The 12,778-nt window shown below is 38.0% G+C and overlaps 1 protein-coding gene across 2 annotated transcripts; it reads right to left on the bottom strand.

Moving 5' to 3' along the window:
- Nucleotides 1–4,635: 4,635 nt before the first annotated feature.
- LOC114240105 (L-dopachrome tautomerase yellow-f-like) lies at nt 4,636–12,475 on the bottom strand. Of its 2 annotated transcripts, XM_089737193.1 has the most exons (9): nt 12,160–12,474; nt 11,089–11,256; nt 10,497–10,667; nt 9,235–9,345; nt 8,113–8,292; nt 7,724–7,872; nt 6,904–7,078; nt 5,322–5,421; nt 4,636–4,814 (listed from the first exon to the last, which is right to left on the bottom strand). In XM_089737193.1, the coding sequence occupies exons 1-9, from the start codon at nt 12,404–12,406 to the stop codon at nt 4,730–4,732; spliced, it is 1,386 nt and encodes a 461-aa protein (XP_089593319.1). In that variant the 5' UTR covers nt 12,407–12,474; the 3' UTR covers nt 4,636–4,729. The 2 variants fall into 2 exon arrangements, with proteins under 2 accessions (XP_089593319.1, XP_089593318.1); XM_089737192.1 differs by lacking the exon at nt 4,636–4,814 and having other exon boundaries at nt 4,844–5,421; nt 12,160–12,475.
- Nucleotides 12,476–12,778: the final 303 nt, after the last annotated feature.

The raw sequence follows: 12,778 nt of genomic DNA, 5'->3' as shown, positions 1-12,778 counted from the left end.
ATGTGCTAACTCATGTTTTCCTTGTTTTATGCTGCCGAATATTAATTGAACTTTATGCTGATTCAAAAAAGGTTTGGAATTTATGACGGCTCTAACAAAAAAAATTGATAATCGCTTTAGCCAACTTTAGTCTGCAAATTATTTATCAAAAGCAAAAAATTCAGTAGGCATTTTTAGTGTGTAGACATAGTTGTGTAACATATACTATACTAGTGAATAGTGTAGACATAAAAATATGTAATTTTAAATTAAATTGTTAATTTAATTTAAATTAATTTAACCCGTCTTTTGCGACGAAGGGCTCGTCGAGTAAATTAACCCACGGACACGGTCCACTCAGTCTCTAGGCGGATCTTCTCAGTGGGTCGCTTTTCCGATCCGGTGATAGATTCTGCGAAGCACGGCTCTTGCTAGGGTTCGTGTTAGCAACGTCGTCAGGTTTGAGCCCCGTGAGCTCACCTACTAGTTAAGTTTCCGCTGAATAGCCTCTCTAGGCTATCAGCATGGGTAGGAAAAAAGAAAAAAAAAACGCATAATACATTCCGTCTCGTTCGGCTGAACTAGCCGGAGCTCTCTGTTATTATTGTTGTACGGTTGAAATTCAACAAATGGAATTCATTGGAAAAGTCAGTCTTGTTTACAGTCACTATGGAAGGCAATGCCAACAACTAACAGAATCAGAAAACAGACGTCAGCGAGACGTAATTTTTTTTTTTTTTTTTTTTCCTACCTAAGCTGAGAGCCTTGAGAGGCTATGTCAGCGTAACCCTAACTTTTGTAGGTGAGCTCACGGGGCTCAAACCTGATGACGTTGCTAACACGAACCCTAGCAAGAGCCGTGCTTCGCAGAATCTACCACCGGATCGGAAACGCGACCCACTGAGAAGATCCGGCGAGAAACTCAGTGGGCTGTGTCTGGGAGTTAATTTACTCGTCGAGCCCTTCGTCGCAAGCGACGGGTTCGACGAGAACGGTGACCGGTGCTTGAAGTACCTAGAAGCACCGTTAGTGGATCGGGAGGATCCGAGATGACGTGTTTTGGGCGACGTCGACTGCTTTCCATTCTGTCCGCAGGATCGGGAATGTAGTTACCGGCGGCCACGATGAGAGGGTTCTCGTGTCGTGCCGCTTTATCGAAGTGGCGCATGGACGCCGACTGCAGATACTTACTGATGGACTCTAAGTCCAGGTCGTCATGGAGGTCGACGTTCCTGACGAACCACGGGGCTCCGACGGCTATCCTGCAAAAACGGGATTGAATAATTTGGAATGATTTCAAGTGTATGCGGGCCGCGTGAGCGAACACTACACTTGCATAGGTCATGACGGGGCGTATGCAAGTTTTGTAGAGTGTCACCTTATTTCTAAGGGACATTTTACTTCGCCTACATATCATCGGGTAGAGACGTCCTAGAATGAAGGCGGCACGATCGCGTACCGTCTTGATGTGGGGGCGGAATGTCATCCTACTGTCGAGGGTGACGCCTAAATATTTGACCTTCGGGGCCCACGGTACACGGGCTGGTCGAACATGTGATCGGGCGAACGGCGGGGGCGGGGGTATTGACGCGCCTAGTCGGGAGGGGGATGCTCAGCGTGGTGTTCGGAGGGCGACCCCTTTTGAAGAGCACCGCTGTGCTTTTCGTGGGGTTAATGTCGATGCGCCACTTCCGGAACCACTGTCCCATGGTGGTAGCTGCGGTCTGAAGTCGTCGATGAAGCAACGCCTTCTTCCTACACGAGTAGTAGATGGCGGTGTCATCGGCGAAGAGCGCCAGATGGGTCTCCGGAGACCGGGGTATATCGTTGATATACAAACTGAATAGTAACGGGGAGAGGGCGGAGCCTTGCGGGACTCCGGCTGTGACGTGACGGGGCCGGGAACGCGTTCCCTCGACTCGATATCGGAACGAACGGTTCGACAAGTAGTCTCGTATGATGAGCACGAGTCTGTCTGGCACTCCCATGTTATACAGTTTGAATATCAAACCGTTGTGCCAGACTTTGTCGAACGCCTTCGCTATATCGAAGAAGAGGGCTCCTGTCGGAATGGGAGACGTAATTGTCTGACGCGCTGTTTTTATTACAAATGATGACGTCAACGAGACGCTAGTGGCACCGTTATCAGCCGTTGACGTCATCAGAAATGGTGACGTCATAATTTTAAAAACACCATGGAACCAGTCACTCCGTCATATATAATTATATTAGAATTCGAAGAGTGTTTTACTGGAAGTTTTGGATATATTCAGTAAGACATCTTCACTGGTACAAGTAAAAAAATAATATGAACTAACAACAAAATCAAACAAAGCTTCCTTCCCATTTTCTTATCCCGCTAAGTGGGATTGGTATAATTATCCTGACAATAATAAATCAGACAATGCAAATCAGACAATTTAAATGATGTGAAGAATTAAATTTTAATATCCAAACAATTATTTTATTAATTATTAAAAACAATTATTTATTCCTCTTCCTTGGGCTTTGGATTATTAATTTAGTTTAGATATGTTAAGATCAGCTAGAAGTGAGACAACAGAACAAAATATAGAGAGGGGGAAATTCGCTACTATTGACTTTTGGGTCCTATTAATCTGTATTTAGATTTTTATAATAGGTAGATAGAAGAGATTCCGCGCGACATTAGAAGCCTTTGTTTCTGGTAGAATTAGGTTGAGGTTTAATTGAAATGCAATATTACCCTTTATTACCCTATAATCTGTTCGATCGTTAATTTTGTGACAGTATTTCGTGCAATTATTACTTTTAAACGTGCTGAGTTGATGTTTAAGAGATTGCACGATTCCTAGTGATTCGAATTTCAAACAACCTTTAAAAGAAACACTTCTTACGCTAATTGTCATCGAGAAGTATTTCTTTTAAAGAATTGCTTACTAAGAACTTAAATGTTTGTTAGTTTTCGTGACCCAAAATGAAAATACGATAGCCTTTGATAAATTTGATAAATTTGGTACCTTCGAATCGTGATACATTTACATCACTACAAATAGGGATAAACGAATTGCACGACTTTGAGAAACCTAAATCTTCTTCTTCTGAGTCGGTCTCTTCATTGCTGAAGGTCGTGTTTAAATGTTGACCACTCGATGCACAGTGCTTCCCTACGTCTTTCTGTCCTCTTTATAGCCCTGGTTTTTGACAGGCCAGTGAGCGTCTTTACAAGATTAAACCAGCGGGCAGGTGAGCGTCCGCGTGATCTTCTCCCGTCAACTATATCAACTACCATCAGCTTCTTTAAGATATCGGGGTCTTTACGAGCGATGTGACCGAAATACGTGAGAATACGTTGGAAGCAGGTAGCGGACAGTCTTGTGACAATACCGAGCTCCTTCAGAATGGATAAGTTGGTCCGGCGCGCTATCCATAGAATTCGCAAGATCAGCCTCCAATACCACATTTCAAAAGCGTCGATCTTTGTCCTATCATTTCGTCCAGGTTTCACCGCCGTAAAGGAAATTTGAGAAGCCCAATAAGGGATGTACCAACCTCACGTTGGTTTTGCAGGATATTTACTCAGTGTGTTTACTCATCGCTCTTTTGGACATTTGGATTCTTCTAGCTATCTCCTTCTCACCTTCGCCACAAAGAAGAGAGCCAAGATAAACGAACTGGTCAACAAATTCCAAGTCATGAAGTTCATTAGAGCGAATAAGCATACCAGGTCTAGGGGGAACCTAAATAGTTATCTAAGATTAAAAAAGTCAAATTCGAGAAACGAAAAATCGTAAAGCACTAAATTACTGTCTGCCAACGCAATCTTTTCGAATTTAGAAATTAAAATTCATAAAACTAAATTTTTTTGCAAGATGTTTTAATTATCAATCGCAGACCGTGCAGGTTGTATTTAAATTTAATGTTCCTCTTTGGCAACGCCATTTTAACTCTTTTATATTATATAAGTATAATAATATGAATACTAATAACATGTCAAAACACAAATGTATCGACATGTGAAAGGCTTTGTTCATGTTAAAGTATGATGCCGTCATCTACCTTGAGCTACGATAAAAAAAATTATAGTAAAAATGTTTTCAATTATCACTCGACACATCAAACCGGTGTGCGGAATGCATAGATGTAGGCGCGGCATATTGATGAATGTTCACAATTACTTTTTTAATTTCGATATTGAAACTATGCAATTAGAAGAAGTGTCCTCGACTGCAAACGCTTGAAAGAATGCTGATGATTGCATTCATAAAGGTATAGGGAGAAAATGTATATTTGATTATGTGGAAATTAATTTCATGCATTTTCTAATTGCTATTATACTATGGCAAGGTTACTATAATGTGCAAGTTACAAACATTTTAATTTTGTTCATAGAAAAGCATCAATTAATTTAATACATACATCCTACTAGTTGTAAGTTTGGTTTAAAAATAAAACAATTTATTTATTAATAATTAATAAGATAAAAAGAATTTAAAATAGTGTAAGCATGTACAGTCCATCAGCTTCGATCCAAGAGCAAGCACCGTGTTGAGGGATTCATAAAATAAAATAAAAAAAAGCATGAACATAATATTATACGGATATTAGGGACATTAATGAAATATTATAAAATAAATTATAGTAAAAAATGATAAACAAAAAATAATTTACCCAATATTTATTTAATTTGACTTAGTACTCAAGAACTTATACACTTAAGATTGTAACAAGATAATCATGAAATAATTTTTTATAGTAAAATTTTACTTTCCTACGTAAAGTATCTATAATATAAATTAAAATGCTTGTTATTCAGAAAGCACGCTGTATCTTGAATAGCACTATCAAAACTCATCCTAAAAAACAAAAAAACTGTACAGTTGTAGGATATTTTTTTTCTGTTTTTCGTTATAGTTAGAACCTGCTCACCCGATCATTAATGGCTATCGCCATTGAGATCGTAGGTCCTTTATAAACCTCGGATAGTTACTCCATGTTATCTAGTTCCACTCCACAGTACTCATGCGTTTCGGTTTGAAAGGCGGAACAACTTTTTTACAACTTGACATCTCAAGGTGAGTGAAGGAAGTCACGTTGTGACGTTCAGGAGCACTGGTAGCCAGTTAAGACCTGATGGGCTACGAACACTGATATCTTCATTGATTTGTCCAATAGTTGAGACAAATGGGTTCAGATAGTCTTAATTTGGTGCGAAAAGGAAAATTACAATTGATTTTCCAATGAAAAGACCCAAGCTATTGAGATTGAGCACAAAATACGTAGTTTCTATACTTCTATCTGATTCCAGAATTCTCAGATAAGAAAATAAAAGTTTCATGATATAAAAAAAAACTTTTACATACGTGTACATGTAATAGTTCCATTGGTCGGGATCCTGATATTGTGGTGAATTCAACTTTCTGTTAAGCAAAATTTTCAAAGTCCCTCCAACGACTAGGACATCTGTAATGTGAATCACTACATTAATCATACACGAAAACCCTCTTATCGTGGCCGCCGCTAATTACTTATCCGACCTCGACGGGGCAACGCAAAGCCGCCGTCGCCCGAAAAATGTCTTGACGAATCCTCCGGAATCACTCTGTGCTTTTAGCCCTCTCAAGCACCGGTCACCGCCCTCGTCGAACTCTTCGTCGTAATTGACGAGTTCGACGAGGTGAGCGCACTAACCGATAGACAAAGCCCACTGAGTTTCTCGCCGGATCTTCTCAGTGAGTAGAGATTGTTTGTCAGACGTGAAAGTGCGGTGGAGTGCGGTCTTAATAGATATCGGGCTGTTAGTGTTTCGTGCGACAAAGATAGAATAGGGTGGTAAAATCGAAACAACTACTGAAGCGGTACGCAAAGGGAGGTCATAGAAAAATTTTGTTTACGTATGAGAACATTTTTACAATTGAGCAACATTTTAACAAACAAAATGACCGTATTTATGCTCAAAGCTCTAAGGAAGCTTCCCAATTAGTCGACAGAGTGCAACGTGGGCACTATCCGACTTCAGTGATGGTTTGGTGGGGTATTAGCTATGAAGGAGTGACTGAGCCATACTTTTGTGAAAAAGGTATCAAAACATCGGCACAAGTGTATCAAGATACCATTCTTGAAAAGGTTGTGAAGCCCCTTAACAACACCATGTTAAATAATCAAGAATGGTTCTTCCAGCAAGACTCGGCGCCAGGTCATAAAGCTCGGTCTACGCAGTCTTGGTTGGAAACGAACGTTTCGGACTTCATCAGAGCTGAAGACTGGCCGTCGCCTAGTCCCTATCTTAATCCGCTGGATTATGATTTATGGTCAGTTTTAGAGAGTACGGCTTTCTCTAAACGCCATGATAATTTGGAGTCCCTAAAACAATCCGTACGATTGGCAGTGAAAAATTTTCCCATGGAAAGAGTGCGTGCTTCTATTAATAACTGGCCTCAACGCTTAAAGGACTGTATTGCAGCCAATGGAGACAACTTCGAATAAGCTTTTTATAGTTTAAATCGTTTATATTTATATATTAAACTAACACACTGTAAAAGTAATAAATGTTATTTGCCATAGAATTTTTTTTTGTTTTCCATTGTAACAGTATTTATGGCCAGACTAAGTAGATATCGGGCTGTTAGTGTTTTGTGCGACAAAGAGAACAACCACTCTGCGAAGCCGAAATGAGCGAATGGTCTCTTTCGAAAGGTCGACGGGCAATATTTATCGCAGAGTACTCTAAGTTGGTCAATAGGAATTTCTAAATATTACCTAATTTACTTGGTTCTTGGTTTACTTGGTTCACACAAACATTGTGGATTGTGAGTTATACTGGACAATGCACTGAGTACACTCCAAGAGATAGCTCCTGTCGAGCTACGCTCTGGCGGCTTGGCCCGTCTACAGATTTATGAGTGCAGATGCTGTCATAAAAATTGATAGTTTAATTGTTCATACCAGAGATGTAAAGCGATGAAGTGAAATTTAGCTTTGCTACTTCATGGACGTTCTCAGGTATCATTTCAGTGTCCAGATTCCAGCATAGTACACCGTCTCTCGCTTTGTTAATAAATATGAGGTTATTGGTACCCATGCTGAGAGAGAACAAAAATTTTCGTTTCTCAAAAAGATCCTGGAACAATTTTTTTCACCTTTAACTTAGTTGTACGTAAAAAATGGTGCGCGTTTAACATGGTGCACGTGAAAGAAGTGAAACTTCTTTTGCGTTATGTAGTATTGTGGTTTTCTTCATTTTTCATCCTTAAATTAAATTTCTCTTGTAATATGTTAGTTAATAATATTATGTTGTAATATAATTAGTATGGGAATGTTGTGTATAAGAGAAACGACCTAGCTCGCTTTGTCCTTTCCCTCTCTACCCAATCGAGTGGTTCGCGAGACACTCCGTATATTTTCTCACTCTCGCTCTTCCTAAATTGTATCTTTTCTCTCTAGCCGTAACGAATCTGTTGCGATTTAAATTTTTGATCTCAGCGCCCCTAAAGAAGTTGAAATATGATGTTGAAATCTCATTTTTATTGTATGACAGTTGCTTCGTCGTTCAATCCTAAATGAGGATTATAAAATATGTAGCAATTAATACATATATGTAGATACAACCACTAGGCGTTTTTCTGAAGCAAAGCACACGGCCGCCCGGGATTGTGAACTATTCAATGTAATGTTACAATTACAGGCAAATATTGCGGTTTGTATGCAGCGTTTAAAAAAATTTAAGAAAAATACCAATAATGATAATACATATTTGAAAACATACGATATCAAGATTTTCCAGTTCGCTTTCCAATAAGTTCGCAGCCTCAGATCCACGAGTAGACATCATGATATCAGTAAATGACTTCAAACGTTCTCTTCCAGTCGTTAAATTCGATGCCAATGTGTATTTTATAAAGTTTATTGGCACTCCTATAATACAGTACAATGGTTAATATAATAATTAGAGAAGATTAAAAGCAACAGTCACATACGCCTTTAACAACGCGAATAATCAGATAAACCATTTCCAACCGTGTAAGAAGAATTCAGAAAGTCTTCAAATAAATAGAAAATGACGTGAAACTTCTTGTGTACTCGAAATTGTCCATATTTTCAAAATTTTTAACGCTATTGTAACTAATGCTTGCAAAAATACTATGAAATACTTACGCGGGAACTCAAAGTGATGCGAATCCGTCGGGAAGTGATTTAAATCAGTAACATTGAGCCGTGTGAAGGCAGTGTCTTCTAATGAAAATACTATTATTCCGTCTGTAGCTTGATCCGTTATATAAACGAATGTGTCATTACATTTACCTCGACTAGTGTCTACGCCTAATATCATTAGACCTGAAAAACAGGAGTAGCTCAAAATATAATTTACTAATAGTACTAATAAACTTGGCGTCGCTCGGTGGAGCAGGAGCTATGTGTCTTAGACATGACGTGGGAGGAGCTAGAACAGACTGCCCAAGACCGATGTAAATGGATGGATTTGAATCGAGCCCTACATCCCAGCAGAGGGTAACAGGAAAGAATTATGATGATGATGACTAATAAAGACAATCAAATCTATTTTAGTAATTGACGTAGATATATTATACATTTATACATCATGATCTACAAATAAAATATATGAAACATCACATACATCTGCTGTAATTATAGATAAACTTTTATTTTCAAAGGTGGTTGCCAAAGGTGGTACTGCTATCAGCGAATACTGATCTCACTGAAAAAAGGAATCGCGCTAAGTACATAATAAATGTTCCACATTTAACTTACACAAGATTTTTTTTAATAGCGCTGGCTCCAGTCGCGGATATAGCTGATATTGTTTTACATCTTACTGAAGATACAGTATCTTAGTAACTACCAATGACCCACCTGAGTGTGATATCAACTAGCCTAGAAAGAGTAACTTGTGTATAAATAAGTGCAGTCGATTGTAATTAGCGCCAAAGGGCTCCTTATTTATAAGATCAAACGCCATAGTTTTCTCAGCCAGCAGCAGACCTAAGTTTCAAGTTTCTTAGATTGTGATATCTGGTATGATTTACAAATGATTACCCCAAAAATTCGTAAATGCCTTTGCCTTCTGAAATACAGTAGCACAATAGCTATCTTGTTTCTTTTCTACTCAAGTCTCTCCCTAATTTCTGTCTTTGAATCCATCATCAAATTAATTCCATTCATCTGTATTCTATCCTGTTGTAACTACTTTTTCTTGTGTCTCTCTGTTATGGCTCAACACCACCAACATATTATATAACAGGGTTACATACTCCTTACCTTCAGTAGCGTTGATCAGCACTGCAGGGCTTATGTCAAAACTGAATATCAAGTGATCAGTGCCGTCTCTATAAGCTGCTAGTGATGGGTGTTTCACTTGTTTTCGTGCACCTTTAAAATATTTTATGCGTAATATTACTTAAACCCAACACCGGAAAGTCAAATCAAGATGTTATTCTACTAAAAAAAAGTTTCATTTTTACAAAATTTTTATTCCTATTATCTATTTTTTACAAAATTACAAAAAAGTTTTTTTTTGTTAAAATAGAAAGAATATATTATTATGAAGATGTCGGAGAAGCCACAATTATTAACACCATCGTCAGTCACCATAGGGACGAATAGGGTGATCGAGCTAAGAGAAATATTGAGTACATCAATCACGTTTGTTGTCTTAGAACAATTTAGAATTCTTCTCTTGAGGTTAAACGAAAACAAGTGACAGTTCTTAGGACGGAGGAATCGCTCTTTGAAAAGACTGGTTGGTTGGTAACTTTTTTTTTTGGTTGAAGTATTACTGGTGGCTCGGAAGCCCCAAGCAAAGGCTCAGCTAGGAGGGGTGTGATTTGCAAACAGCTGCCCGAGCGCCTCCGAAGGAGACCTAAGAACTTAAGAGCAGCTGCTTCGCGAATGAATCTACTACCGCATTGGAATTACGACCTGCTGAGAAGATTCAGCGAGAAGCTCAGCGAGCTGATTCATGGGTTACGTTGCTCGTCAAACGCTTTGTCGAGTTCGATGAGTACGGCTACCAAGGTCCCTAAGCCTGCTTCTAGTGTTAGAGCAGAAGGCGTCTAATGCAAAGGTTATTGGATCTGATGGATCTGTAAGCGTCTAGGGCGTCCACGGTGACTGGCTCCTGTGTGATCAGGATTCGGGGAGTAGTCAGTGGCGGCAACGATAAGGCGATTATCATGACGCATAGCCATATCGAAGTACCGTTCCGACGCTGACTTCATGTATTTCTGGATTGATTCGAGGCCCAGGTCGTCGTGTAGGTCAACGTTCCTCACGAACCACGGAGCTCCGACGGCTAACCTGCAAAAGCGGGATTGTAGAGATTGGAGAGTGTATATTATGTGGGTGCAGGCCGCGTGAGTGAACACCACACTCGCGTAAGTCATGACGGACCTTATGCAAGTTTTGTAAAGTGTGACCTTGTTAAAACGATTTCTTAAAATTTTGTTGTGCTAAAAGTCGACCTCATTACTAAATAACCCCGATTTCACTTCTAAGTCAGAATCATACTAGTTAAATCTTACCTGGTATATCAATCAATCCGGTATCGACCATCCATAGTCTCTGACAAAAATCGTAGAAGGTTTTATAAACTGAAACTAATTTGTCGACTTGCTTGTTATCGAATGGTTTAAAATCCGGACTAACGAATATTTCTTTATCACGACCTATGACATTAATGGTTGATGGTATTCCTTAAAAACAACATTGTGTGAATAAATGTTTGATATTTAATCTTGATATATTAATGATTATTGTAATCATAGTATTTTAATTGGTTTTCGCTCGAAAGAGACATGATTAAAACTACTTTTAGATTAGTTGTCCGAGATTAAGTCGGATAAGTAGTTAAGATAATTCGACTCCGGCATGTCTATTCACAGTCTCGAATGTCGAACGATGATGCATTGTTTAAAAATATTGACACAAAAACAATTAATGAGGTCATTGTTCCACCTTTGGAAATTTCACTCACGATCTTCCAGACAACGATTTCTACTCAACAACATTCTGTTTTTCAAGCAATACCCCTGCCTAATGCCACTTCAGCCTATAATTTATTTGTATGTACTTCGGTTAGAGCAATAAATATTATATTAATGTCAAATATATTACCAGGTTCTGTTCTTGGGATTGTAATGAAATATCCAAGTCCAGTGTAACCGCCATCGATCGCGAATGGTCTGTTATTATTTTTAATATAAAATTTCTCTTCTTCGGTCAGTTCTTCTTCAACAAAATGAACACTGCCTTCTTTGAATGCTACGTCACTATTGTCATAATCTAAAATATAAAATAAGCCTTGGACTAATGAAATTCTATATTTAAAAATTATTTTGGGAGACGCAATTGTCAATATTGTGGACTTTTTGGCGTCAACACGAGGAGCGAAGTTGTGTGAATTGTTTTATTTTGTCTATTTAGTGTTTCTTCAGGTTTAAATGTGTAATAACGGTGGTTTATTGTTGGATGGTTATATTCGAGGGATTGGGTTCTTTAGGTGATGAGGGGCTATTTAAAAACACAACTGCTTCATTATAATTATATTGCAGATTGCTTGAACACTTTTACACCATTATACAATTATTATCTTTATATTTTTTATAAAACTATTTCATGTTTCTCTTGCCGTGTCTAGATGAGAAGTTCTAACATTTTCTTACGAGAATACAATGATCTGTTTTTTTAAACATTTAAAATAATTCTAATATTTGAAATCTAATCAAGTGTCAAGTGTTGCCTGCCATTACATTTATATACAAACTCCAACATTTATTAACTGTTGAGTATCTGTGAAAGTACACAAATGTAGGAAAATGAAACAAAGCCGCTGGATATAGCTTCTCGGGATCCTCCAAAGAGTCCACTGAAAAAGTCTCAGATAATAAATAATAAATAATAACCACCGTTTTAATGAAACTTTTTCTCATCCCATGTTTCATTTAATTTCATCTCAATTAATGCCTTAAATTAATCAACTTCATTTCATTTCGATCTATAGCATTTTTGCGTAAGTTGCATTTTTATTTCCTACAAATTCTCATGGATACCACTTACCTGATGGTATACACCGTGGTTCATAGATACGAGTAATATCGTTTGGTATTACTATCGATCGAAAGGGACCCGAAGAGACCCAAAATTGTGACCCTTATATTGTTTTAAATCACCTGATACTGTACTTACATGTTACACCGCCAATATCAAAATAGCAATTAGTCCACGCATATTCTAACTTGACGTTTCCTTTAATAAAATTGTAATCGAAATTTTCCGTAAAATTTAATCCCCTAAAATTATACTTTGAATCGTAATCAATGTCTTGATTGTGTTCAACGTTAGAATCATATTCCACAGAAATGTCTTCATAAACATTAATTTCACATAAAGCATATCCGACAAAAACTGCGAAAATACAAAAAAAAAATAGCATTTTAAATTAAAAATATGTTCTTTGCGACTGCGCTGTAGTCGGTCGATCGAGAAACTGAGTGTCCGGGGAAGTCTGGGTGTTGTTTTAATGCCGACAATATCAATGAAAGAAAACTTCATTTGTTATTACACAAATCCTGTTTCGGCCAGTTTGACAAGAATTTTATTACCACACGGCACATGGCTACTCATGTTTTCCTTGTTTTTTATCCGCCGAATATCAACTGGACTTTTTGTTGAATCAAAAAACGTTTGGAATCTATAACGGCTCGAACAAAAAAATGGCTTTAACGAACATTAAAAATAATAAACACCTCTGCGAATTATTCATCAAAAGCAAAAAAATAGTAGGCATTTTTAGTATGTAGACATT

Source organism: Bombyx mandarina, chromosome 22, assembly GCF_030267445.1.
Source record: "Bombyx mandarina strain Sakado chromosome 22, ASM3026744v2".
Lineage (NCBI taxonomy): Eukaryota > Metazoa > Arthropoda > Insecta > Lepidoptera > Bombycidae > Bombyx > Bombyx mandarina.
This window is presented reverse-complemented; position numbering and strand designations above follow the sequence as displayed.

Bases quoted from the DNA above. Each gene is read 5' to 3' on its own strand.
- LOC114240105 (XM_089737192.1), bottom strand. From the start codon at position 12,406: ATGCTATTTTTTTTTTGTATTTTCGCAGTTTTTGTCGGATATGCTTTA. The intron at 8,293-9,234 runs GTAAGGAGTATG...CCTGTTTTTCAG, and splicing joins GCTGATCAACGCTACTGAAG to GTCTAATGATATTAGGCGTA. The intron at 7,079-7,723 runs GTATGTTTTCAA...AAATTGTTCCAG, and splicing joins AACTGGAAAATCTTGATATC to GATCTTTTTGAGAAACGAAA.